Here is a 27,316-nt window from a genome sequence, read left to right on the forward strand (position 1 = left end):
TGATTACGTAATTAATATTGCATTAATTACACATGATTTGGGCTACAAGGCCCAATAAGAAGATGTATGACATTCAGACCAGAAAGGTTAACATATTGATCAGACCTGATGGACCAGATCAGGCCTGATGGAACAAAGAAGGCCCACAAACCTGAATATTAATTAATTTCATAATTAATTAAATAAGGGAGAAAACAGCTGTCAATATGAGTCCTAATAGGGACATAAATCCTTGTAGATTGGCCTCCAAGGAACCTAGTGGGATAAAGAATCAGCTTCCTACTTCTTAGGACTCCAAAGTCTATTCTAATTCTGAGACTTTCCCACCAAGTTTGCTAACCCAAGTCCAATTCAAGGACTCCCTAATATCTATATAAGGGGCCTTACCCCACAAATCAGAACTACATTTTTGACTTGATCCTTGACAATCAGCAAGGTACGTAGGCATCTTGTTAAGGCAGATCGAGTCACGAAACACAAGAGCAGTCAAATCGAGCCTCGAAGCTCACGTTCCTTAGTAATAAATACAGCAATTAATATACCCTAGTTTTTGATCCATAACAAGATCTTAAACTATTTTTATGTTAACAACAAAATCCGATACCAATTGTTAGGCCCGTAATCAACTGTAGAGGGGGATGGATACAGTTTATTCAATCAATTCGATAAAGTTTCAACAGGATCAACAATTTTTGTATTAACAGATGAAAACTGATTACAAACATACTCTCGCGAAAGGATGAACAATCATCCTTGAGAGCTTCTAAGTTATGTGAATAATATAACAATATTTGCAATGCTTATAGCATGAACCTAATCTTGCTTTATATAGAGCACAACTACACAATCAAATAAGGAATTGTAATCTATTGCAATAAGGAAACCTATCCATGTTTGATTGCTTCTGAGATAAAGTCCTTCACCGCCTTGAATTCTTACTTTTCTTTTCCATATTGAATATCTACTAAAGTGACAAATCCTGATGACATCATCTGCTTATCATCAAGTACTGATATAAGTACTGATGACGTCACTCTTCTGTAAATGCTGATATAAGTCCTGATATGAACTTCTGATAGTTTCTGTTGATATAATCATTTATATCTAACATCATCCTTTATTATTTTTATAAGGCAGGGACCAGAGTCTCGACATGCATGCCGTATGTGCCATTATATATTTTTACTTTAAGGGCCTAAATGTTGAGTCTAGGCCTACAATGATATGTAATGTTTATATGGGCTATTATTAACATATCAATCATTTGTATTAGATATTATAATGCGCAGATGTATATATGTAGCAGTTGCTGGGATGATGGATGGAATTTTGTGTGGAATATAAAAGGTTCAGTTACTATAACTGATATAAGAAAACTTGTCTAAATCATTACAACCCGAAAAGGAAATCCAAGGTATTAGAAATTATGGCACCTAAGTGTTATGAGCATAAAAGTTGCTTGAGAATGAGACATTGGATAAATTTGTGCGAAATATCTCGAGGGAGGTTTTCTACTTAGAAGGCGAGTGTCCGCGGGGCTGGTTGGGAGATTGAGTTGTTTCCTGATGAGTTTAAGGTTGGGCAAAACCTGCCGATTGAGTGTTTCAAAGAGTAAGGCTGACTTACTCCGTAAAGGCTAGGAAGGTTGTACGAGGCTTTGTTGTGTGGTGTCAACCCACATACCACGTTGATGAGAAATGAGACCTTTTGGGATATGTCCAATAACAAATATATGTGGGCTCGGCCCAAAGCATACAATATTATACTATTGTGGAGTTATGGCTCGTTCGCGGCCTAACAAATGATATTTGGGCCAAATATTCAGAGTTGTACCTTGTGGGTAGTAACGAGCTGTGATATTTCAATGTGGGAGGTTTCCCTTGGTGACGATTGGAAAAATCTGTCTGTTTCTTGCGGTGGTTCGCAAGATATAGATAGATTAATCGTGACAATCGGGAAAATTTGCCAGTTCCTTGCGATGGTTCAAGATGTAGACAGATTAATTACGGACAAGACCACGAAATTTGTGGTTCTTAATTTGAGGGGAGGATTGTTGGGTGGTGTCAATCCAAGTAGGCAAGTACAACATCGATGAAAATATTAAACTATTGTGGAGTTATGGTATGCTCGCAGCCCAATAGGCTTGGTGCTGGTTTGTCCATGTGAACCAGTAACATTAGCATCAGATATTCCATCTGGATTATGGGTGCTATTGTCGCCCATTAAGGGGCATAGGCCAAGAGTTATATTCGGTAAGGTCCAAAATCCAAATAACCTACCGACATTAGTTTAAGTGAAATATGATGTTTTGCAAGTGCTTAGAGGAAAAGTAGGCACAAACCCTCACAAAGAGATCTGGGAGTCATGATGCTCACTCTAGTGTGCCCACGGTGCAAGATATGTTTGAGGAGTAGGACGGACATGATTTTAGGGGGGAGGTTTGTTACGAGCGTAGTAGTTGCATAGGTTGTCGGCTGGTTTTGTATCTAATGTTAAGAGAGCATTCCTAATTTGAAGGCGAGGGATGCTTTGGGTTGTTCGGCTCGACCTTGGCTCGGCTCGATTCGAGCTCGGCTCGGCTCGAGCTCGCTTGTTAAAAATTGAAAAAATTCTAATATATCTTGAACATTTTTATATATGTATGATTTTTTAAAAAAAATTCGAGTTCATTGTATTCTTTTGCATCTTCCAAAGATCATTTTTCATACCATATGTGATATATTTTGACGTGATTTCGAAATTTTTTATCATAATTTTATTTGGTTTGCTATTTTAACAGTCAAACATTAGTTTGACTAGTACTAATAACTAGTGTTTCGTCCTGTATTGGTGTCTCAATGTATTTAAAATAATTTCTAATAGATCCAACCGTATGGATGTCAAAATAAATATATTTTAATGATATAACAAAAGTTTAAAATTAAAATAATTTTATTTGGTTTGTTATTTTAACAGTCAAACATTAGTTTGACTATTACCGCTAACTAGTGTTTAGTCTTGATTTGTTGTTTTGATTATTTTAAAAATATTTTATATCGATCCAACCGTATGGATGTCATAATATATATATTTTATTGATATAACCAAAGTTACAGATCAAAATAATTTTATTTGGTTTGCTTATTAGTCAAACATTAGTTTGATTAGTAATAGTAACTAGTGTTTAGTCCTGTATTGGTATCTCGACTTATTTAAAATTATTTCTAATCGATCCAACCATATGGATGTCAAAATAAATATATTTTAATGATATAACAAAAGTTTAAAATGAAGATAATTTTATTTGGTTTGTTATTTTAATAGTCAAACATTAGTTTGACTATTACCGCTAACTAGTGTTTAGTCTTGATTTGTTATTTTGATTATTTTAAAAATATTTTATATCGATCCAACTGTATGGATGTCATAATATATAAATATATATTTTTTATTTATATAACCAAAATTACAGATCAAAATAATTTTATTTGGTTTGCTATTTTAACAGTCAAACATTAGTTTGACTAGTACTAGTAACTAGTGTTTAGTCCTGTATTGGTGTCTCGACTTAAAATTATTTCTAATTGATCCAACCATATGGATGTCAAAATAAATATATTTTAATGTTATAACCAAAGTTTCAAATCAAGATAATTTTATTTGATTTTTTATTTTAACAGTCAAGTACTAGTTTGACTATTACCACTAATTAGTGTTTCGATTTTTTTAAAAATATTTTTCATCGATCCAACCATATGGATGTCAATATATATATATTTTAGTGATATAACCGAAATATCAAAAAAAAAATTATTTGATAAGTTATTTTTACAGTCAAACAATGGTTGACCTGAATTTTTTTTGGCTCGGCTCTGCTCGTTTATGTTCGCGAACAAGCTCGTGTTCAGCTCCTTAGTTAACGTGCTCGAGCTCGAACACGATTTTTGTTCGATAAGAAAGCTCGGCTCGGCTCGGTTTGTCAGAAAAAAAATTAAAGCTCGGCTCTGTTAGATCAAAACTCGGCTCGGCTCTGTTCGATCGAAACTAGGCTCGGCTCGGTTCGTGAACGACCCTAGTACTTGGTGTAGATGGTACTAGGGTGTAATCGATCTGAGCCGAGCCGAATACTGCCAGGCTCGCCTCGGGTCGAACTCGATTAAAATAGTTCGGGCTCGAACTCGAGCTCGACCGAGCCTTTAATTTCAAGTTCGAAACTCAGCTTGTAAAAGGTTCGATAGACTCGAGCTCGGCTCGAAAGCTTGGATTAATTTACTAAATATTAATAAAAATTTGAAATATGATTGATTCGACTCGAGTTCGGCTCGAGTTCGACTCGATAAAAATAAATAATATATAAAAAATATTAAATATTTATATAAAAATATATTTATAATAAAAGAATTTAAAGTAATAGAGGCTCGATAAGGCTCGCGAACCTTACGAGCCGAATAATTTGAAGCTTGAGCTTGGCTCGGTTAAAAATTAGAAAAGCTCGAGCTCGAGCTCGAGCTCGAGCTCGAGCTCGGCTCGATCATTTTCGAGCCGAATTCGAATTTTTTATTAGCCGAGCTCGAGTAGCTCACGAACAGTTTGACTCATTTACACCTCTGGATGATGCCTTGCATATTTCCCTATTACAGGGAATAGAATAAAAAAAAGTTCCCCTATTCACTACAAGAAAATTCAAATCTAACAACAGAATTTCTATTAGCATGTCAGGGGAATCCGTTGGCAAAACAATCTGCCAATGGAATGACAACCAAAATGATCGGTTGGAGTTAACATTGTTGGGAAATCAGTGCTAACAGAATTACTTTTCCTTAGTAATTTCACAACGGAATAACAACAACCTAATAACAGAATTCTCGGTTTTTATCTAGAATGACATCAAAATTTCCGTTGATAAATTTTGGTAACGGAATATTTTCTTGCTATCTTTAGTAATAGAATGGCATCCCAATTTCCGTTGGTAAATTTTGGTAACAGAATATTTCATTACTATCTTTACTAATAGAATGCCATCAAAATTTCCCCGCCTAGTTACATTTAATGACTATTTGCTAACAGATTATCCATTGTAAATTTAATAACAATGGCTTATCTATTGGATGACTTGCTAACAGAATATCTGTTGTTAAATTTAATAACAATTTAAATAACACATTTTTACCAACAAAATCCAAACAAAATTATGATTCTAATTTTATTTCCCTAAACCTGTACATATTCAACAAAGTACACATTCAACAAAAGATAACAAAGGATAATTGTGTTTCATTAATAACAAACCATCATCTTGAATTATCATCTTGCAATACAAAATGAACAAATACAAGATGAGCAAAAGATAGAAGATGAGCATAATGTTCTCCAAAGTCTTACCATCTGCCCAAAAACTACACCATACCAAGATGTCAAATCCAAATGCAGAATTACCAAACCTAGTAGCTTTTAACTAGTACAAAATCATGCGTCCATATTATACACAACATAAATAGTCTAGGTCAAAATGCATAGTGAATATACTAAATCAAATACTAATTGCCATCATCTTGACCATCTAAATCAGTAGGGGAACGAGGAAGTCGGGCTGAATTAGCCTCGATAATCGCGGCTAACTGATTTTCCATCGCTTTCATCCGTTCGTTCATTTCTGTTAGCTGGTGCTTAAGCTGTTGGTTTTCTTCTTCAGTGGCAAAGGATGAAGGGTAATGCATAGTCTTCGGCTTGTAGAAGATGTTTTGTGATGAACCAAGCCCATACACCCTATTCTTCTTATCAGGCCCTCCAACTGCTTTGAGAAATAGTGCATTTCTATCTACAGGCTCCCCAGATTTCTCTTGCTACTCACAAAGTACTAAAAAGGTTTCCTGCATATAACAATATAAATAATCCTTGCATAACAATATAAATGATCCTTGGTTATTCCTGCTAACAATATATTAAATTTACAAAGTGGTTATTCTTTTTTTATAAGTTTGTCATTGTATTGGCAACGGAAAAGTTACTATTAATTTTTCATAAAAATTTGACTAGTAATTTTCCGAAAGGATGCTAAAATCCTCTTATATTAGCTACAAACATTACATTATAACTTGGTTTAAAACTGAGCTCCTGCCATCTTAATTATCAACTAAATAATTTCACTGATTCTATAGAAAGTTATTTGGGACTCTGGACTCAAACTTAGTTTCTTCGAAAATAACAGTAAACCGCATTTACACAATTTTAAGTATTTTATGGTGAATCAATAAATGTTACAGTATTAAAACAGTAAGCCAAACATAAACTGCATTACACATTTAAACATAAGAAATATAGCATACTAAAAATGCAACTCCTCTCGTAGTTCTATTTTTTAAGAACTAGGTGTAATTTACTAGACACAATTAACTTAATATCAGTTTAAGCAGTGATTCATATTTTCATAAAGTTAACTATTTACTAGACACAATTAACTTATTTTCGTATACAATCAATTTAGTTAATTTGCTAATATAAGTCAAGAGTTGCCAGGTCCACGATAAGAATTATTTATATAAGCATAATCTAATGATGAAAGAATAATATTTTATATATAAATGAACAGCGAAGGAAAATAGGAAAAAAGCAAAAAAAAAATGTGTTCACAGTTAAATTTACGAAGAAGAGAAGGATTTATCAAAAGCACTCACATATATTTGTTGACTTTTTTTATCAACCCATACAACCTCAAATTCCTCACCATTCTCGCCATCCTCGTCATCCATGCCATTATCTTCAATATCGCCATATGGGATATTTTTCTTCACATTTCTAGTATGTGTCATGTAAAACAACACATCAGCGGTAGGTTCTCTCTTATGTTGTATCTTCTGCAAAAAATAATTAGAAAAATTTAGAGCATAAAAAAAATTCTACTTGAGCATCAATAAAATACAGTTACCTGGCTTTCGCAGTGTGCAGGAAGTGTAATTAATTAACTTAATTAATTTACAATACTATTTCTGAGCTTAAGCTTTCCCCGACAAGCAAGCTTTTTAAACACCATTAGTTTATATACGAAACAATACTTCATAGATAAGAGGTGGTTCTAGGTTCAGTGAATGTTGTATTTTAACTTGAAAGAATATTTCCATTCAACATCCAAACCACATAAGCTTTTAGGTGTCCTGCTTCTAGAATTTATAAAAAATTAAATGCAAAATTCTGAGCAAAAAAAAATCCTTACATAACGAGCTGCAACAGTCCTATGAGAAGCGGACCCACTAGTATGTGTTGAAGGGCGGCCATCAACCCCGCTACGACGATTTTTTTTTTTGGATCACAGACTTTGTTTGAAATTTTGGTGTTTTCCAATATTCAACCCATTTTAAATAGACATTCTTGTCAATTCTTTTATCTCGTCTATTGTACTTTTCCCAGTTAGAACGAGCTACCGAAACAAGCTCTGAATACTTTTTCCTCGCGCAATCTTTCCAACCATCATAAATAATTTTGTCTGACTGTCTCCACACAAAGTATTTCTGTTTTAAAAATATTAGCAATTGTCACTACTTGGACAGCAGTAAAGATATGTCATAAAAATCATAAATACCTTTCTGTTTAAAAGTATTCATATTAAAAAAAAATTAGCAATTGTCATAACTAACTACTTGGACAACAGTAAAGATATGTAATAAAAATCATCCTAGAACAACTGTCACTACCTTAGAACAGTTCATAACTCTTTTAGGATGATATAAATAATACAAGTGATAGAATTACCTTAAATTCTTCAAAATAAAAACTTTGAGTTTCTTCTGAAATTGAATTCCAATTGTATCCTTCAGGTTCAAGTCGCTCATACATGATTTTCCGAATCCTTGCAGAGCAATTATTTGAAGGATCCAATCTAAAACATATATAAATTTGATAAAAGGTAAATCACTAGATGATATTTTCAAACAAAAAATAATTCAATTTCTTTAAAGAACTCCAAACTTATGTTTTTTCAATTACTTGTACTCGCATCCTTCCATCTCTCTGTTTAAAGCCAATACCAACATAGATTATCATTACCAGCAGTAGAGGACACATTAAGCGTGCTTGGATGTGATAGAGCCGGTGTCTGTTCATCTGGTTCTGATTGAGCATCGCTTGAGCGTCGTGATTGAGGTTCAGGTGTGTGTTGGCGTGATTGAGCAGTGAGATGTAGTGATTCATTAGGTGTGGTTGACTGCGTAGGTGAGTGAAGTCCTGACTCATATGATACACGTATTCTCCATTGACCTAGTCCCGATTGAGAATGAGCACGAAAGTGCTGTTGTCCGGATTTGGTGGGACCACACTGTCCAGATTTGGAGGGAACATGCTGTCCAGATTTGGAGGGAACAGGTTGTCCAGATTTGGAGGGAACATGCTGTTTCAATTGAGTGGGAATGCGCTGTCCAGATTCAGCTTGTGCAGGCTTTCCGGAAAGAGCTGGTACGGCCTGACTAGGACGAGACATTACATTTTCAGCACGACTCCTAAACCTTCTCATTTGTGGCTATAATAAAGAAGATAACATAATACTTAATAAAATTGATTAATGAAGAGATTGCATAATATAAAAAACAAAACACTGCTATACATCATGATGTTCAATTGAGAACAATAGCATTTCATTAGACCAATAGCATAGTAACTGGTGTTTCATCTAAGCTGTCACAGAAATGCATATACATGTATCGATAATGAGTTTGTTTGTAAATTCATAACGACATTTGCAGAAACCTACTTGCGAAAATTAACAGGACTGCTTATATGATATCTTGGAATCCTTCCACAAGTTGCAGGATTGTGTGCCAAGTACGGCTACAGTGGGTAACAAAGCAACAGAGGTAAAGATGCAAACTTAAAGATCACACAGAAAAACCATAACAATTAGTGAAACAAACACAAATTCGAACATGTGTTTATCATAATTTAAAATTCAGGATTTATCACCATATACTACTTAACAATACTTATAAACTCTGCATTTTGTTACAATCTTCTTGTTTGAGAAAACAAGCATCCACAAGGTAGGATTAAAAATATGCAATAATAGGGAGCCAAAATGACCGGTTGGTCACCACTTAAAACATAATCAGTAACTTAAGCATGCGTTACCACTGTTAAGAACTACATGGAAAAAACACTTCAGGGAAAAAAGTTCATATAAATTCTTTGAAACATCTATTAAAAAATATACAACGGAAGTGACTAAAAATAATGAAAAGAAGAAATTGCTACTGGAAACAAAATATTCAACCTGTGCAAAGAATGCTTAGCTATGCTCTCTAACGAAATGGGGAAAAAGTAACTACAGTCTTAGAACAGCCTAATTAGTAATTCAGTAAAGAGTATTTTACGCGCAAAACTATTTTTCCCTTGTCTACCCCAAGCTTAGCCCCTGTTACTAACCAGTGACCAGGAATATCTTGAGGCCCCTTCGACATTTCTGTTGTATCAACTATTTTGGAAAATTTCCCAACTTGGACAGAACCATCAACCTTCTTATCATTCGTATTTCGTTCATTCACTAGTGACGATGATGAAGCACCATTAGACCTCTGTACACCAGAGATATTGGAAGGACTATGATCCCATACAGATCGACGTATCGTTCATTCACTAGTGACGACGTATCTGATGTATAATCAATGGCTAATTAATCAACAAACATGCGATTAAATAATCAAATATTTAACTCATAACAACTAGGTTAGTAAGAATACACCAGAATTCAAAGTCAGTCAGTCAAAGTCAAGTACACACTCTGCACAAAAGGTAAACTTCAGGTACACATTATCCAATATTAATGCAAGTAACCAACAAGGCAACCTTTTAATGTGATGTAAGACAAACACACAGTATGCTAGATAATAGATATACAAGACAAACACAAAGTATGACCAATCCACAATTATATCAACAAATTCAGAAAAATACTCAGTATCCATGACAAATTCCAGATCGCGACTTACTTGGAAGGTGTCACTGGCTTTGTCAACGGTTGTCTTAGAGATCTGACTATTAGGAGCTGGTACGGCCTGACCAGAATGAACCATTACATTTTCAGCAGGCTCCTAAACCTCCTCATTTGTGGCTGTAATAAAGAAGATAACAAAATACTTAATAAAATTTATTAATGACAGATATTGCATAATATAAAAAACAAAACACTCTTAAGGGGGCATATATACAAAAGTGCAATCCAGATCGTGACTTACTTGGAAGGTGTCACCGGCTTTGTCAACTGTTATCCTAGAGACCTGAGTATTAGGAGCATCCTTCTTGCCAGTATTTGCACTTTGACTGCATTTCTTTTTATTCAAAATCTGCAATATTACAAAAACATCAATGTATCGTACAGAACCTCTCAGGCGGATTGCAATGTAATTTAAAGTTTAATAAAAAGTATGCAATTCATAAAAGCATATAGTATGAAGTAGTGGTAATTCAAAGATACTAAATAAAAAGTAAAAGAAAAATTTGCTAACAATAAAACTTTACTAAAATCAGCTTTACACATACAAGTTGTGGTTCTACATCTGGCAATGATCTGGTGACATGACTATTAGGAGCAAAGCCATCCTCCTTGCCAATGATTGCACCCCCGCTGCGTTTTTTTTATTCACCAGAGCAAAAGCATCCTGACCATCACTTGGTTCTCCATTGCGTTTCTTAGGATTCGCAAACTTAGCAAAGCCAACACCCTTATTAACAATACCCTCATTAGGACTTCCATCATGACTCATAGGCTGCTGCAAATATAGTAAATAAAAAAAATATAAACATAACATATATAAACAAACACAGAGAAAGTTAACATGTTCGATTAGCCAATTTATAAGCACAGAGAAACAATCTTGTTGCGAGTAAGTTTCTATCATAGGCACAAATGAAATAAGTTAACTAATAAGATGAATTAAACTTATAACAGAGAATCAGATGAATTAAACTTACACCAGTTGAGATACTTAAACAAATAATAGAGAAACAGAAGCAAGCAACGAAACTATAAGAAACTAATAGAAAGTAAAAGAAACAAAAGCATAATCGATGAAAATAACAACAACAATTAATAGCAACTGAGTCAATTGAGTCAATAAATTGTTATTTTAGACACTTTTAATCAACTACACATATATATATATATATATATACTTATACATATAGTAACAAAATATAAGAAAGAGAAATGAAATCCCATGAATTGAGTACACAAACATGAAAAGGAAATGAATATAAGATACATACATCTATAAGAGATGCCAATTTTTTCATCTTCATTCCAGCTCGATTAAAAACCCTAGTTTCTTGTCGCCGCCCCTTCACACATAGAACTGTCTAAAAACCCCAACCCAACAACTTATGTCCTGTATTTATATTTTTCACAATTATTATTTAAAATATAACATTAGATAACTTGTTACCTATATTTTGTAACATATTATATATAATATATTATTATAATATGTATGTATATGTATTAAATAGCTTATAATTATAATTGTAATATTATCATATATACTAAGATAATTATATATGTATGAATAAAACTTATAATTATGAATAAAACTTACAATTATTCAGAAAAATCACTATAATCATCTTCACAATTGCTACTATCTTCCGTTTTTGAAGACCCGTCTTCTTCGGATTCATATTCCGTTTCTTCTTCCGGAGTATCATCACCATCATCCAAATCTACTTCAACTCCACTATCATCATTTAAATGTGTAGGAATATCATCTATACTAATATCATTTAAATGTGTAAGGATATCATTTTGGAACGACTCTTGATGTGATGTTGGGGTTTGAGGAAGTTCAATAAGTGATCAAGCCTTCACTTTGCATACAACTAGCCAATCAACCTTGTCTCGTCTAAGACTTGGATAGTTACAAAAATAAACTTGCATGGCCTGCATTGCTAGTACAAATGGTTCATACACACGCAATTTCTTTATTTTATTGACCTTAACCATATTATAACGTGGATGAACTTTTGTACCAACATTAAGTGTAGGATCGAACCATTCGCACTTAAACAAAACAGTTTTCTTCACTGGTGAGCGAGGATACTCGACAATTAAAATCTCTTCAATTATTCCAAAATAATCATTAAATGTCTCGCTGTAATTCGATCCTTTGATACATACTCCACTATTGAACGTCAATCTATCAGCCCCATATTCTCGAGTGTGAAATTTGTACCCATTCACATAGTAAATTGGTACCGATTTAACTGAACGAAGTGGTCCGGATGAAATATCCCGAACATATTCATTTGGTACCAATAATGGATTTTGAGCCTGGAATCATTAGCGGTGACTATTAGCATACGAAAAAATAGTTAATATGCAGTTATCTAATACTATTTATAAAGGCAGCAATTAACTTATATAATGTTTGAACCACATTGCAAAATCACTTTCCAAGCACCGATCAACTTCAACACTAGACATAAGTGGATCCCGAAGTTGATTTATGAAAATCCTGATTACACAAAAAAAATCATATAACAAAACTAATATTCATTAATAGGGAGAGGTAAGAACGTATGCGATAATGACAAAATAATCATACTCGGTATATGGTGCAATCTCTGGACAGTTAAACAAGATGTAGTTGTGTGCCGTCATATATTCTCGATCATCAAGGTAACGAGTTCTTACACTCCCATGTGAACGTCCAGGATGAGAAAATATAGAAATATTTCCCTTAAAACTCTCCTCACCTCCATTTGGATGATTTATGGGAACCTTTCTATGTTTTGTCTGGACATGTTGGCCAAAGTAGTGTGAGCAAAAAGTGGAAGCTTCTTCAACCAAAAAAGTATTGCATATTGATCCTTCAACCCGAGCTTTATTTTTTACATTATTCTTCAGGTGCCGTAAAAATCTTTCGAAAGGATACATCCAACGATACTATACAGGACCTGCAATGCGTGCTTCATATGGCAAGTGCACTAAAAAATGTTCCATGGAGTCAAACAATGCTGGTGGAAATATGCGCTATAACTTGCAAAGTATAACAGGAATTTGTTCTTCAAGTCTTCGCATATCACTAACCCTCAAAGTAGTTGAAGTGAGATCCCTAAAAAAAGGCTTAACTCTGTCACTGCCTCCCAAACATTATTTGGAAGAAATTCTCGAAAAGCAATGGGAAGAAGCCGTTGCATAAACACGTGACAATCATGACTTTTCATTCCAAATAACTTGTATTTCTTCATATTGATGCAACGTCCCATATTTGATACATATCCATCTGGAAATTTCAGATCTTTCAGCCATTCACACACTTTTTGTTTTTCTTTTTTGTCTAAACTGTAACATGCTTTTGGATACTTTCCCGTCGACTTATCAATTGCTAACTCGGGTCTCTAACAAATAGTTGCAATATCATCTCTTGCCTTGGAATTATCCTTGGTTTTTCCTTCAATGGCCATGATAGTGTTGAAGATATTTTCAAAGACATTTTTCTCAACATGCATAACGTCAAGATTATGTCTAATCGATAATGTTCTCCAATATGGCAAATCCCAAAAGATGCTTCTTTTTTTCCATCCACAGTTGTAAGCTTTAATGACTCTAGCATTGTGTTCATTACTACCCAATTCAGTAACTTTCATTAAACCAAGGGACTCAATTTCTTGAAACACATCTTCACCTGTTCGCACTGGTGGGGCAACTTTAGTCACTATCTTTCCCTTTGTGAACCAATTTTTATTCTTTCGGAATGGATGATTGGCTGGTAAAAACTTTCGATGATTATCAAACCATGTAGTCTTTCCACCACGAGAAAGATTATAAGCATTATGATCATGAGCACAATGAGGACAAGCTAAATGCCCAGCAGTTTTCCATCCAGACAACATAGAATAAGCAGGGAAGTCACTAATAGTCCACATCAATGTAGCTCGCATATGAAAATTTTGTTTAAGAGAATTATCCCATGTCTCCACGCCAACTTCCCACAACATTTTCAACTCAGCAATCAGTGGTTGAAGGAAAACATCTATCTTCTGTTTTGGATTTTTGGGTCCGGGCACAAGTACGGAAAGAAACAAATACTGTTCCTTTGAACACATCCACGGAGGTAAATTGTATGGAGTCACTATAATTGGCCAAGAAGAATATTGTCTGCCTGTTGCACCAAATGGTTGAAACCCATTAGCAGAAAGTCCTAGTCTTACATTTCTCGTCTCTGAGGAAAATGAGGGATGTGCTATATCGAATTGTTTCCACTCCTCTGAGTCTGAACAATGACGCATTACACCTTCTTCCTGATCATGTTCGACATGTCATCTCATATGGGTTGCTGTTGTAGGCGAAGCATACAATCGTTGCAATCTCGGTGCCAATGGAAAATAGATCATCCTTTTAAAAGGCACTTTCTTTCTCTCCTTCTTGGATTTGTTAAGTCTTGTTTTGTATCTCGGATGTGAACAAAATTTACATGACTCCATGTTGATATCTTCACCCCAATATATCATGCATCCATTAACACAACAATCAATATGCTCTAAAGGAAGCCCCAACTCTTCCATATACTTCTTCGTACTGTAAAAGCTATCAAGAAATGCATTATCTTGAGGCAAGATGCCTTTGAAGAACTGTGACGTCTGATCATAACATGCCTCTGACCAATGATGATCAAATTTTAAACTCAACATCTGAGCCATGGCAGACAACTGAGAAGTTTCACAACCTTCATATAACTCTCTTTCTGAAGATTTAAAAATATCATACAACTTTTGTGCCTCTGCATTTGGAATTTCTGGATCAAAACTTGGACCAGCAGCATCCATCACCATGTTGTACATTAGGTTATCATCATCTCTTTCACCATTTCTATTGGAGTAATGTGGGGAGGATTGCTCTGCCCTTTGTCTAGAAACATATGGCTCTCCATGTCGATCCCACACATAATAATCTCTTACAAACCTTTTCTTCATTAAGTGCAATTTTACTGTTTCCGCATTCCAGAATTTGTCATTCTCACACTTGAAACATGGACACTGAATATTTGTTCCATTCATAGATTCTTCTCGAGATATAACATATTCCATAAAGCTTTCCAAGCCATTTACAAAAGCCGAAGTTAAATATCCTCCACTATCAATCCTTTGATACATCCAACCTCTATTATTATCCATGCTTAACTTTTAATAACCTAAAAAAAATATTTATAATTCAAATATTTATACATGTACATATTTTACTTTTAGAAAAGTGAGCATGGAATAAAAAAAGACAGCATGAATCGGGTTTACACAACGCCCAATCTCCCATCCAAAAACTTGTTAAACTGATTTATTATAAAATTAAAACTGAATAGCAGTACATTAACAACATAAAAAATATGTACTACTGTTTAGAAAACTAGGAACTTAACTACCTTTATTATCATCTATGCTTCGGGGGAGACATATATAGAAACAAAAACTTTACAAAACTTAGGACATGGCAAAACATTTTTAATTAAAATTAATTACAAGCTAACTACATAATGCAAACAAAATACTAGCTATCCGTGTTTAAGAATCTCAAAACACAAGTTAATTACCGAAAATAATAAAAATAAACTTACCTTAATATTTTTCAAAGAGATATGTTGTGATAATTTGTGAGAATCAGATCTTGAACAAGATGAGAAAAATAGTATGGAAGTAGATTGATTTTTGAATAAAAGTTAAGAAATGAGAGATGCAGCTCAACTACTGCTTTTACTAACGAGTAGGTTGTTAATATTAAATGCGAGGCCTGCATTTAATAACAGAACAATAACCGGGGCAATTTTAACCGATCTAGTTTTGTAACGACTTAGTAACGTAATACTAACGGAACATTCTCCGTTGGCACTTCCTTACTAATTCATTGCAATTTCGTTACTTTTTCATTAGCAAATATCTGATAGTAATTTGTTGGCAGTTCCGTTGGTAGAATTGCACGGGATCTTTTCCCGCTTATTTTACCAACAAAATTTTCCGTTGTTAAATATCTGTTACTGTTTCGTTGGGTCTTCGTTACTATTATATTAATTGTTTAATATTGTGAGTACCGTTAACAATTTGTTACTAATTTGCAACGGAATGATTTCCGTTATAAAATTCAGTTGGCATTATTGAAAACTCTTGTAGTGATTCTAGGAATGTACCTGACTTCTCAATTAAAGAAAAAAAATGGAAAGTTGCGAATAAGTAGTATTGTAAATCCGTAACTAGTATTAAACTCGATAAACTCGATAGTATGTAAGGGTGCAACTTCCATCTCAACTATTAATCTTTTTCCAGCACATTGTATCAGTGCCGGCTTTGAAAAGAATAAGAAAGTAAAATAGATTTGTTCTAGCTCAACTTCTGTTACAACAAATGCAGCAATATGTATGTACTTAAAATGCTAAAACTAGTAAACTGTTTGACAATTTCATGAACTATCTAAAAAGACTCCTGCATAATTCATTATATCTAATAAGTCTTTCACAGTCCTGCAGATATATATTTGCAACTACTGTAGTCCATAAACGTCCTCTCCTTGTGCAAAGAAATTTGGCAGCTGATAAAACATATGTTCATCCAATTGTCCGATAATTCATAACTATAGTAATTTATTTGCGTATGCTCATGTGTGCGTGCAAAACTTAATCAAGGAAACAAGAGAAACACTGTGGATTTAAGATAAAGGCGTTTACATGTACATAGGCAGTATCATGTAATACAAACAGATTCATCACATATTGTAGTTGCTCCTAAACCCTGAAGGTGAATTCTGTATTTTCGAGTTCTGACATAAGTCCGTTTTCAAATAGAATAAAGACAAATTACATCATATGAGCTACCTGGCTAAGAACGCAAGTATGTGTATGTAACCCGTGAAATTATAGTTGATATGGAAGGAATTGCAGATATATGGCTATACACACATATACCTCAAACTACGTTACCTGAATATAGGATACTCGAGACCAAGTAGGATCTGCTTAAGGTGAGATGTAGGCAGGGATTTCACATAGTCCTAGCTGTAACGGATGCAAGAGGCCGGAGATGACAATATTTCGTTCCATATTCACCTTCAATACCGAGTATAAAGAACACTCATTTATATCTCGTCTCCACTCTCTTGCTATGCGCTAATTACCATAACATATATGGCCGAAAATGATCCACATACTGTATATGTACAAAAGAAAAAGATTGCAAAAAGATTATAGTAACGTACATGGTGTTTTTGCATTAGCAAATATATGCAAAGCAAGAAGTGAAAATAAATAATCACTTATTGTGTAGCTAGATATATACGAATTTAGTTAAGGATTATGACCAAGTCTGAGCTCCAAATCCAAATCGTCATCTTCAATCAAACCACTTGTTCTATTATTCTCCACCTCTTCTCCAAATTTCGGTATCCTGAATTGCAAGCTCAAGCTCAGTCCCAGCTGATAATCCTCAATTGCTCGCAATGGAATACTGGGATAATTATCACTAGTACACAAACTTGTTGAGACAGGAAAAAAGGCCGGAACCTTCCCACCGTAACGATTATGTTCTTGCTTATTTTCTTTACAAGGTCTTGTCTTAGCTTTATCTTTTCTGTGGATATTCATGTGTCCGCCCAAGGCCTGTGCTGTTGTGAAGCCTCTTTTACAAAACACACACTCATACGATCTCGATATTGCACTAACTTGCAGGTCCACTTGATCAGATTCATCGCCTGATGAATTTGTTGAATCTTCTTGTTGGTATTTGGATTCCATTTGAATTCTCTTGCTCCTTAATTTTACGATATTTGGAGGTGCTGTATGAATATTGGAATTCCTGATGTGCAAGAATTAATTTAGAGAATTAGAAGAAGGTAACAAAGTTTCAATATATAGACTACAAAGTTTGTAATTTTTATAATCTAAACTATGGAGAAGTAGAAGGCAACGTAAAGTTTGAAGTCTCTTCAGGTTGGCCGGCAGTGCTATATTAGATCTTTCTTTGATGATATATTACAACAAAGAACAAACATACAACACATGTCAGCTGACTCGCAAGAAATGTCTAAATCATCCCTAAATAATAAGTTTTAATTATATATATAGATCTGATTAATTAATTCTTTTTCTAACTAATACCTTAATATCTTAACTCTACAACAAATCAGGGTATGTACTAAGGAAATTTTTTTATCGCTTTTGTTCAAGTAAAAAGTTTAATTAGATTTTGTCACAAAATATATTTTTCCATAAATTGAAGTACCGAGTTCAAATTATCGTGGTAAGATGTCGGTCGTAAAAGCCTTCTCAGTGTTGTTGCAGTGCAGATGAGTAGATTAAAATGATATGGTAATCTAACATCTTATAAGAGTTAATAATCTAATATCCTATAAGAGACTAATTAGCTTAGGTTTATTTCCGCGATCAATACCTAACTTAAGAAATATATAACTTTTTAGCAAAGAAATTTTTTTATGGGGTCTGCTGTTTCACCTTATCAAATCACCTGTAAGTTAAAAAAATAGATGTAATTTTAAGTTATAAATCACTCAGAAGTATATATATATATATAGCATTGTTCTAGATGTATATGTGCGACTACTTTTCGATTTTGTACAACAGATTAAAATTATTTAAGATTGTTTACAAATTGATGTTCCAGAGAGGCTTACTGTGAAGTAGAAACACACGTATAGATTGTACATTAGTCTATGATTTAATCATTTATTTACTTTCATCTTGTCTCCCTTGAGTGTTTTGGTAGCTTTCGTCTAATTTGTATTTGACGCGGTAACAGTTCTCTCTTCTCCCTCCGCCAGCTTAATTTATTTCTCCTGTTGATACATGTATTTAAGATTTATATAAAAAGGATTATAACTCAACCTCCCAAAATGTTATTATCTTTATGATTAGTACTGCTGACTTAAACCATCCAACGCACATCGATCAATAAACTACTAGCTCTCGGTGATTTCTTAATCTACTGTTATCACTCTCGTTCCTGATCATTGGGGGATGTTGATAATTCAAACCTCATCAGATACTTTTGTGTCGAAAACTTGCACGATGTTGATCGACTCATTAGATTCATCAGATACTCTTGTCTCGAAAACAAGATATATGCATGAAAGGTAAGTGATTATTGTAGTGTTATATCCTTGACCCATTATAGTGTGTATTATCCTTGACACTAATCAGCACAACTGCTACAATACTACAGCCAAATTTACTGGATTGTATGAGATTTCGATCATGGGGTTATACATATATATATTTCCACATCAAACCATCACCTACATAATTTTTACCGAGTCAAAACGCACACATGCACAAAGACACAAACACAACATCAATATTGGGGCAGGCAGGCAGGTAAGGTTTTTCAAATATTAAAAATTTGTAGCTTATGTTTGTCCTTACTAAAATGTCCAACTGTTTTTCATCATCATCTTTCGAGTCATGCGACAACCACAATTATATAAATGGATGTCGTTATCGTTCATCTTATATAAACTAATAGCAGTTGATGGTAATTATAATTAACAGACTGATCTTATCAAACATTCAAACCAAATATGCTGTCACACTTCATAGTAAAATAGGATTTTATAAGTTCTAAAATGCCGGTAAACATTATTCTTATGAGTAGAACTCTCACACGTATTTATATATAACGTAATGCTATTGCTAAGTAATATCCAAAAAAAATTAATTGTTTTTTGGTACCCAAAATTAACATTGCAATGTACTTCCTATTAGTACCCTGATTTTGGTGAGACTCGTATACGCTCACTATACTTCCTATTATATAATAATTCAGTCCAGTTAATTTTATGTTTTAGCCCCCATCAATCTTCAGATAATCTAGTTCCATCACTAAATAGAAAACACAGATTGGTACTCATAGGTGTTTTATAAATAAATAAGTTTAATTTTTGGTTGATAGTTAGTTTGATACACTAAATAATAATTATTAAATTTTATAAAAAAATATATGAATTGTTGAAATTTCATTGATATATATTATAATTAAACATTTATGTTATCTATTTTAAATTTCAAGTATATATATATATATATAGGTGCATGATTCAAAATATCATAAATAATATATTCTTCTATTTCATTATTTTCTAATTATTTATATTCTTACTAATAAAAAAATATAGTAGACTAAAATATATAAATATAATAAAGAAAAATATAAAAAAAATCATGTAAACTGTTTATGTGTTATATGATTTCCAAAATCAAATCAAAATTTAGGGTAATTGGTAAAACAGGGAACAATGTCTCAATCGTGTCTTAAAATAGTAGGACACGTATTTTAAAGTTTAATAATAAAAAATAATGTTATACCAAGTCTTTGTTTAGTTGTCATGTTTTTTTTAATTAGGTTAAAATGATCAATTTTTGAGCAAACACTAAACATTATTCTTATATTATTTTAAAAAATTGAAAATTAGGTATTAAATAGATTAAATGTACTTTTCAATGATTGTTTTGTTTAATTATAAAATATTAATAAACATTAGTCAAAACTTGGGCCAATTTGACTGTATCAAAGTAGAGATACACAAAAAGTCCGGGCCCGAAAATCTGGCTCGGGCCGATCCAGTCAAAACCCGGTCAAACCCGACCCGGTCCAGGCACCTGTACATCAAAGTCATATGGGACAAATAAAAAACAAAGAGGAAATCTTTTTCCACACTTTTTTTTTATTTCTCCATTATTACATTTCAAATATATTACTTTAGTCATTAGGCTTTCTAAGTAAATATAAATTAAACTTAAAACATTATAAAACTATATTTAGAACATAAGAAGTATTATTATTGTTGAAATTTTAAGTATACTAATACAAGTATATTTTATATTTATAAAATTTATTTATTATAAGAGGTAACTACGACTTGACTAAATATTAGACAAATCCTAAAGTACAAATTTGCGTGTAAACCTAGCTGGGTCTATAGCGGCCACTTCAAACACAATTACATATTTACATTGTACTAATCTCCGTTTTGCAGGCCAAAACTATTACTAGTAGTTTGTAAGACTAGGTTTTTTATATTGATAATTAGATAGCTCATAGCTACCGATCTCCTGCATTTGCTGATAATGGCAGCAGTGAGTAGATGACGGATGAGAAGACGCACACATATACATATATTAGTGCTGAGGTAGATAGGTAGAAATGTGAATTCTGTGTTCTAAAATGTATGAGATCAGATTTCGATTTATTAATTGTTAGTTACTTGGGGACAAAGCAACAAACAAAAAGGACAGATGATCATTGATCTTTTCTCTAGATTTTGTACCGAAAGTCTTGTTTGCTCTTGACTTTTGAGTTGATATAATGTACCGTAATAATTAGAATGAGTTATAATTTTGGTATGTAATTTTTGGTTGGTTTGATTATTGCGGCTTATATCGGATCTTTTTAATCAAGGTGATGCGGACTATTAGATTCAAATACTAAAAGAATCTATACTATTCATACTCCCAGGTTCGAAACCGCCAACAAAAAATATTTATATTAGGTTCGAATCTTGTCAACAACAAATATTTATATTATTATTTATAAAATATACTAATAAGATAATGATCCAAAAAAATATTACAATTTTAAATAATATAAAAATATTAATAAACACCCGTGCGATATACGAGTTGTAACACTAGTAAAAAAAGAATAACGAAACAAAGAATCAATGACGAACGTCAAGTTAAATTCCCCTATAAAACCACATAGATCAGTAAATTGTAGCTTTCTAAGGTAGTTGAGGAAAATCTCAAGTACCTTTTTCCTCAAGTACCTAACAATTTTGGAAATTAACGGGGACCGGAAAATATTTACCAAATATTATGTGATATTTTCTAGTTGACCCTAGCCTCACGTAAATATTAAAATTATCAATTAAAAATCATTCAGTACCATGTTATGCATATTATATCATCTTAGAATTTTTTTGGTAACTACTCAGAAGTTTTTTCCAATTTTTTTTTAAAAATTAATTATGTGTCAAACTACGATGATTTCAAAAAAGAATTATCAAATCTCGCGTGTATGTACGTATCCAAATTAAAACATGTCAAACATCATTAAAAGAGAAAATTGAAAAAACACTCCACTTTAACATGTATGTGTTATAATAATTATTGTCAAATCTTATTAAGAAAGACTCGCGATACTTACTAAGAAAGACTCGCGATACTTATAAAAAAAGATTTGATTTAATATTGGAATCTTGTCACGAAAATCAAGATTTTGTTAACCTCACAAAGAAAACTTACATATTAAGTTTTCATAGTATAGTTAATAAAACTCTACTATAAATAAAAGTTTTACCTAGTCATTTGTACTTTAACAATCACATAAAAGAAGTAATAATACTTTTGTGGTCTCTCTCTTTTTTTTCTTACTCTATAGTTTATAGTGTATTTATATCACGTTATCAGCACGAGCCTCTGCCAGCCGAGCCTTGTTTTTACAAAGGAGGTACAACTTAATTTTACTCGCGAAACCGTGTCAACTCAAGCTTATTCCACAAAAGAGCACAAGTCTCTGCTCGGACAAGCTTTATTTATGAAGGAGGTATTGTCCAAGTAAGCTCTATTCACGAAGAAGGTATTACCCGAATAAAATTTATTTAACGAAAGAGGTACGTTTTAAACTTAATCATTTGATTCCAATTATTATCGTTATTTATTTATATTACTGTTTAAATGCTATAAAGATGGCTATGCCGTCAAGTATTATCCAAAAGTTTTCTAGCTGGTTATGCCGTCGTAACTTTTGTATTAATCGTATCATATATGTTATTATTTGGAAATAATTGTCTAAATATATTTGCGAATCATTACATCATATTTTAATATTTATTATATATTCAGAATGAAAATTTTTACAAAATTAGAGTTTGTTGCGTTTGATGTATCTAGGGTTAAATATTTGTCTTGAGTACTCGATGGGGAATTACATCTTAGTGCTAACAGGATAAAAGAAAATATCATGGAATCAGGAAAGACCCCAATTGTTGAACAAAATGCTAAAGCTATCATTTTTCTTAGACACCACATCCATGAAAATTTGAAATCTGAATATCTAACTGTGAAAAATCCATTCAACCTTTGGACCAATCTCAAAGATAGGTTTGATTACCAAAAACTTGTCCATTTTCCACATGCCCGTTATGAATAAATACATATATAAGATTGCAAGATTTTAAATCTGTCGCTGAATATAATTCTGGCTTGTTCAAAATAAGCTCAAAACTGATTTTGTGTGGTGAAAATATTACTGATGCTGACATGATAGAAAAGACCCTTTCAACCTTTCACCCCAATACTATGATTCTGGCGCAACAATATAGGGAGCGCAATTTTCGGAAGTATGGCGAGCTGATATCTCTTCTTCTTATTACTGGAAAGAATAATGAGATGTTACTGAAAAATCATCAGATATGTCCCACGGGCTCTGCCCAGTTACCTGAAGTACATAACACGTCATTCCAGAAGAATGGGCATGGGAAAGAGCATAAAGGAAGACGAGGTTACTGACGAAACCATGGGCATGGAAACTTTCGAGGCTGGTTTCAAAATCATTATAACTCTAGCCATCTGAACTGGCAGCGTGATGGTTACAACAACTCTGACCACCAGAAGTGGCAACATGTTAGAGCTAGAACACACGCTAATATTCACGCAAGTATACGCGACATCAAGTAATATAGAATAAATTCTAGTTCGTTCCCACGGGGATAGGTTTAGGTTACTTTCAATCAATATATTTATGCAACACTGGTATGATTATTATCCAATGCTAAGACGAATAACAAATTGAGGTTTTTTATACTAAGATTAACTAAGAGATTATACTAAAGAACATAAACTAGGAGATTAAAGAGAGTTGAATAATATATGACACAAACATGTGATTCTAACTTCATTAAATACTTCATTCAATAGCCTTTTCGTTCTTAACCTTAACATGTAATGGTGATGACACTAATCAGATAACACGAAACTGATAAATGCCAACTTCGTTGTACAACTGCCATACTACCAGACATCCACAAAAGAGATAGAAGCTGAATAGACACCAATTATATTGAGACCCTATATATCTATAGAATTTGACAACATAATGGTTGAATGCGCAAGTTATCTATCATGATTACATATGGCAAGTAAGATGGTTAAAATTACCTACAAATCATGCATATCACATACATGAACCTATGCTAGCATGGCAAGTTCTAAACCCTTAAATTCACTTTCGCTTCATTAAAGATTAACACACAATCTTATAAGTTCGCGACGCTCATAAGACGAATAAGTACAACCAATACTAGGTTATCATACAATCACCACACACTAAAGCATCGTAACAAATTAACTAAAGAAATCCCTAAATAAATCCGTTAGTACCCCACGATAACAATTAGCCCATAATCGGACTCATCATCAACGTGGGTTCCGATGAAAGCATGGTATACTAAACGTAGTCTTTATACTTAAATAAAACCAAGTACGAAACAAGAGTAAAGGTTCACGAATAAGAAACTAGCATCCAAAGTTACAACTTAAAATAAAGAATCACAAGTATAAACTAGATCTTCTTCGCCTTGGTTGAATTGTGCTCTACGGTCTTCTTACGCCTTCTCCTTAAACTCTGGTACATCTCCTTATGAAAAACGAGCTTAAGTTATGTATATATAGCAGCCCATGCAGAGTAGAAGTCCAACGGATCAAAATTCCATGAGAAACAGGATTTTAATTCCCGACCTGGCGCGGCCGCGTGCTTGACCAGCACGAGCGCACTGATATTCTGCCATCCTGGCACGAGCTTGCACTATCACAGTGCGGGCGCGCCGTCTCTCTGGAGAAATTTCTGACTTCTTTCTTTTCTTGTTGATTTGAGCTGGTCTTTTCACGAACTTTTATTCTAGACATCATCTAACACCAAATTAGCATCCAAACAATGCTAATGTACCTATATTCCTGATAAATGCCTGAAATGCAAAAATACTACAGAACACGTTAAAAATACTAACAACTCGAGTACAAAACATCAATTCAAAGCTTTATGGAGCGTAATAAAGTGTCATAAATGTCACTCAACATACCCCCAAACTTGAACCGATGCTTATACTCAAGCATAAACAGACTCAAAGAACAAGAAATAAAAATGCATGAATGCAAACTACATGAATGCAACGATCCCCATAGAATAAGTAAACCAATCAACAAGCAACATCTCAGCAAATGCAGTTATTTGCACAAAGGTCAATCAAGCCCCACAAATCAACTTAAAAGCCAGAACGTGCATGTGTGCAAATGCTTACAAATATACTATCACAACTAGATCAATAATTATGACTCACTAATCATCAAAGCAATCGCAAGGTTATAAATAGAATAAAAGCTAGACTCAAAATAACTTATAACACTTCAATTCTTATATCGGAGTTTTACATGGACTCACACTTTTATTCTCAACACAAAACATCACAAATATGCTTATTTGATCGTGCAATGAGTGAGGTCCACAAAAGACTTATACAATAATACCCATGTAGCGAGCGTTAGGTTAGTGGATCCCAGACTATAAAAAGCCTTAGGTCACTAGGCATAAAATCCCCTAAGAACTTAATAACTCAAGTATTAAAGAACCCACTCGTGATCAATTATGCATAAACATATTTTTTTCCTTTCTTGTTTTTTTCTCTTTTTTTTTCTTTTCTTTTCACGAATTTTTGAATGAGTGTGTTTCGCTCCATCTCGTTCAACCCTAGACTACTCATATAAAATGAGCCGACTACTAGCCATTTGACACCTAGCCACAACAAATAGCAATGAAATCCAATTTTCTCCAATTTTTAAATATCCATATTATTTTATTATTAAGAGAATATCCTAAATTCTAAATATAAACAAGCGATTAAACCTCGACAAACAAATAAACCATGACCATGATCTAGCTCTCAAGCAACCTATAAGACTTAGTGCAATACAATTATCTCTATCATGTAAATCAACTTGACAAGACCTAATCATTACTAAACACGACATCACTACACTAACATCAATATCACAAATTAATCGAAAAAATCATCTAAATGGTCATGTTATTATGCAAATGCATGAAACTATATGAACAAACTATCATAAAAATTACAAAAAAAACACAAAAAAAACTACTACATGGCAAATATGCAACTACATGAACTAAACTAGCATGAATATGCAACTACATGCGACTCACACAAAACACATAAATCCTTTACTACTACCCCCAAACTTAAAATATTCACTGTCCTCAGTGAAGGTAATAGCAAGGAATCAGGCATACCTAATCGAAACCAGGATCAACACCTCTAGGGGTGGAGTATCAGGAGTGTCTGGAGGTGGATACACCGAGTCCTCACCGAATACTGGCCATTGGATGTCAACTCCTGTGGCTCTGAAAGCAGTCCCCAACGCCTGGGTGAGGTCATGTGCAAACCTGCTATGAATATCATGCATAACATCCATCCTCCTAGCTAAACGCTTATACTGCATCGTAATCAAACCATCACTGTCCCGTGCTTCATCCTGTTGCTGATGTAATCTCGAAGGACTAGCCTCCTCTCCCAACTGAGCTCTCCAAGCTACTCGACGAGCCTGCGACGTCCCACAAGCATAAGTCTGATTCGCTGGCCTTCCACCTGGGAGATGGTCATAAGAATAACCAATCCCCTTAGGATTGGGCTTCCCACCATACCACTCTGTCATATTCAGCAATGTCGAACTATCAATCGGAGCACTAGGGAGCTGCAGCTGCTCATGTGCGGGCCAATGAACGCCAACCGCCACGCAGAACTTTGTCACAATGGACGCATATGGTATCGAACCCGTAGTACTCCCTCGCAAGAACCTAAGAATACCCTGATGGATCACCATCCCAAGATCCACATAGTCTCCCTGTAGAATACCCCACAACAAACGCGCACGCTCCACAGTAATCTCATGCACGTGAGAAGATGGCATGATATTAGCACAAATAAAAGAATTTCATGCACGTGCAAACCTGTTCATGCACGAAGCAGGGAACGTGGCATACTCATTCGTGCTCTTCTTGAACTTCCAATGAGTCTCAGGCACACACAGGGTAGCAACAATTAAATCCAAGTTAAACTCCTCCGGAGTTTTCTCATTCCAGTTCTCCTGCTCCTCCTTCTTCTCAGGCTGCTCAATCACCCTACGAATCGCCTCAGCATTGTAGTCCACCGTCATACCCCTCACCACTGTGAAACCGTTCTTCTCTGCCTTAACATTAGCATAAAACTCACGCACCACACTCATGGGCACATGTGACGACT

General features: G+C 33.9%; 3 protein-coding genes, 1 long non-coding RNA gene and 1 pseudogene across 5 annotated transcripts; all 5 read right to left on the minus strand.

The window, feature by feature from the left end:
* Window positions 1–5,266: 5,266 nt before the first annotated feature.
* LOC141706302 (uncharacterized) lies at window positions 5,267–7,478 on the minus strand. The gene is made up of 3 exons (XR_012568757.1): window positions 7,190–7,478; window positions 6,654–6,833; window positions 5,267–5,849 (listed from the first exon to the last, which is right to left on the minus strand). It is a non-coding gene; the product is annotated as an uncharacterized LOC141706302 (long non-coding RNA).
* Window positions 7,479–7,950: 472 nt separating this feature from the next.
* Window positions 7,951–11,309, minus strand: LOC141706303 (uncharacterized). 2 transcript variants are annotated; one of them, XM_074509096.1, is made up of 5 exons: window positions 11,227–11,309; window positions 10,501–10,730; window positions 10,197–10,304; window positions 9,951–10,072; window positions 7,951–8,431 (listed from the first exon to the last, which is right to left on the minus strand). In XM_074509096.1, the coding sequence occupies exons 4-5, from the start codon at window positions 10,032–10,034 to the stop codon at window positions 7,988–7,990; spliced, it is 528 nt and encodes a 175-aa protein (XP_074365197.1). In that variant the 5' UTR covers window positions 10,035–10,072; window positions 10,197–10,304; window positions 10,501–10,730; window positions 11,227–11,309; the 3' UTR covers window positions 7,951–7,987. The 2 variants fall into 2 exon arrangements, with proteins under 2 accessions (XP_074365197.1, XP_074365196.1); XM_074509095.1 differs by having other exon boundaries at window positions 7,951–8,488.
* A 245-nt stretch (window positions 11,310–11,554) lies between these two features.
* On the minus strand, window positions 11,555–14,244 carry LOC141700835 (uncharacterized; annotated as a pseudogene).
* A 30-nt stretch (window positions 14,245–14,274) lies between these two features.
* Window positions 14,275–15,129, minus strand: LOC141700844 (uncharacterized). The gene has a single exon (XM_074504526.1). The coding sequence runs from the start codon at window positions 15,127–15,129 to the stop codon at window positions 14,275–14,277; it is 855 nt and encodes a 284-aa protein (XP_074360627.1).
* A 2,150-nt stretch (window positions 15,130–17,279) lies between these two features.
* Window positions 17,280–17,726, minus strand: LOC141700850 (protein LATE FLOWERING-like). The gene has a single exon (XM_074504533.1). The coding sequence runs from the start codon at window positions 17,724–17,726 to the stop codon at window positions 17,280–17,282; it is 447 nt and encodes a 148-aa protein (XP_074360634.1).
* Window positions 17,727–27,316: the final 9,590 nt, after the last annotated feature.

The sequence above is a fragment of the Apium graveolens genome, chromosome 2 (genome assembly GCF_009905375.1).
Source record: "Apium graveolens cultivar Ventura chromosome 2, ASM990537v1, whole genome shotgun sequence".
NCBI classification, from domain to species: domain Eukaryota; kingdom Viridiplantae; phylum Streptophyta; class Magnoliopsida; order Apiales; family Apiaceae; genus Apium; species Apium graveolens.

What these genes read in the sequence shown, in the direction of transcription:
- LOC141706303 (XM_074509095.1), bottom strand. Translation starts at nt 10,034, where the DNA reads ATGGTTCATTCTGGTCAGGCCGTACCAGCTCCTAATAGTCAGATCTCT. An exon ending in AAGCCAGTGACACCTTCCAA is followed by an intron (nt 8,489 to 9,950) that starts GTAAGTCGCGAT and finishes TCTTTATTATAG; the next exon opens with CCACAAATGAGAAGGTTTAG.
- LOC141700844 (XM_074504526.1), bottom strand. Translation starts at nt 15,129, where the DNA reads ATGGATAATAATAGAGGTTGGATGTATCAAAGGATTGATAGTGGAGGA.
- LOC141700850 (XM_074504533.1), bottom strand. Translation starts at nt 17,726, where the DNA reads ATGGAATCCAAATACCAACAAGAAGATTCAACAAATTCATCAGGCGAT.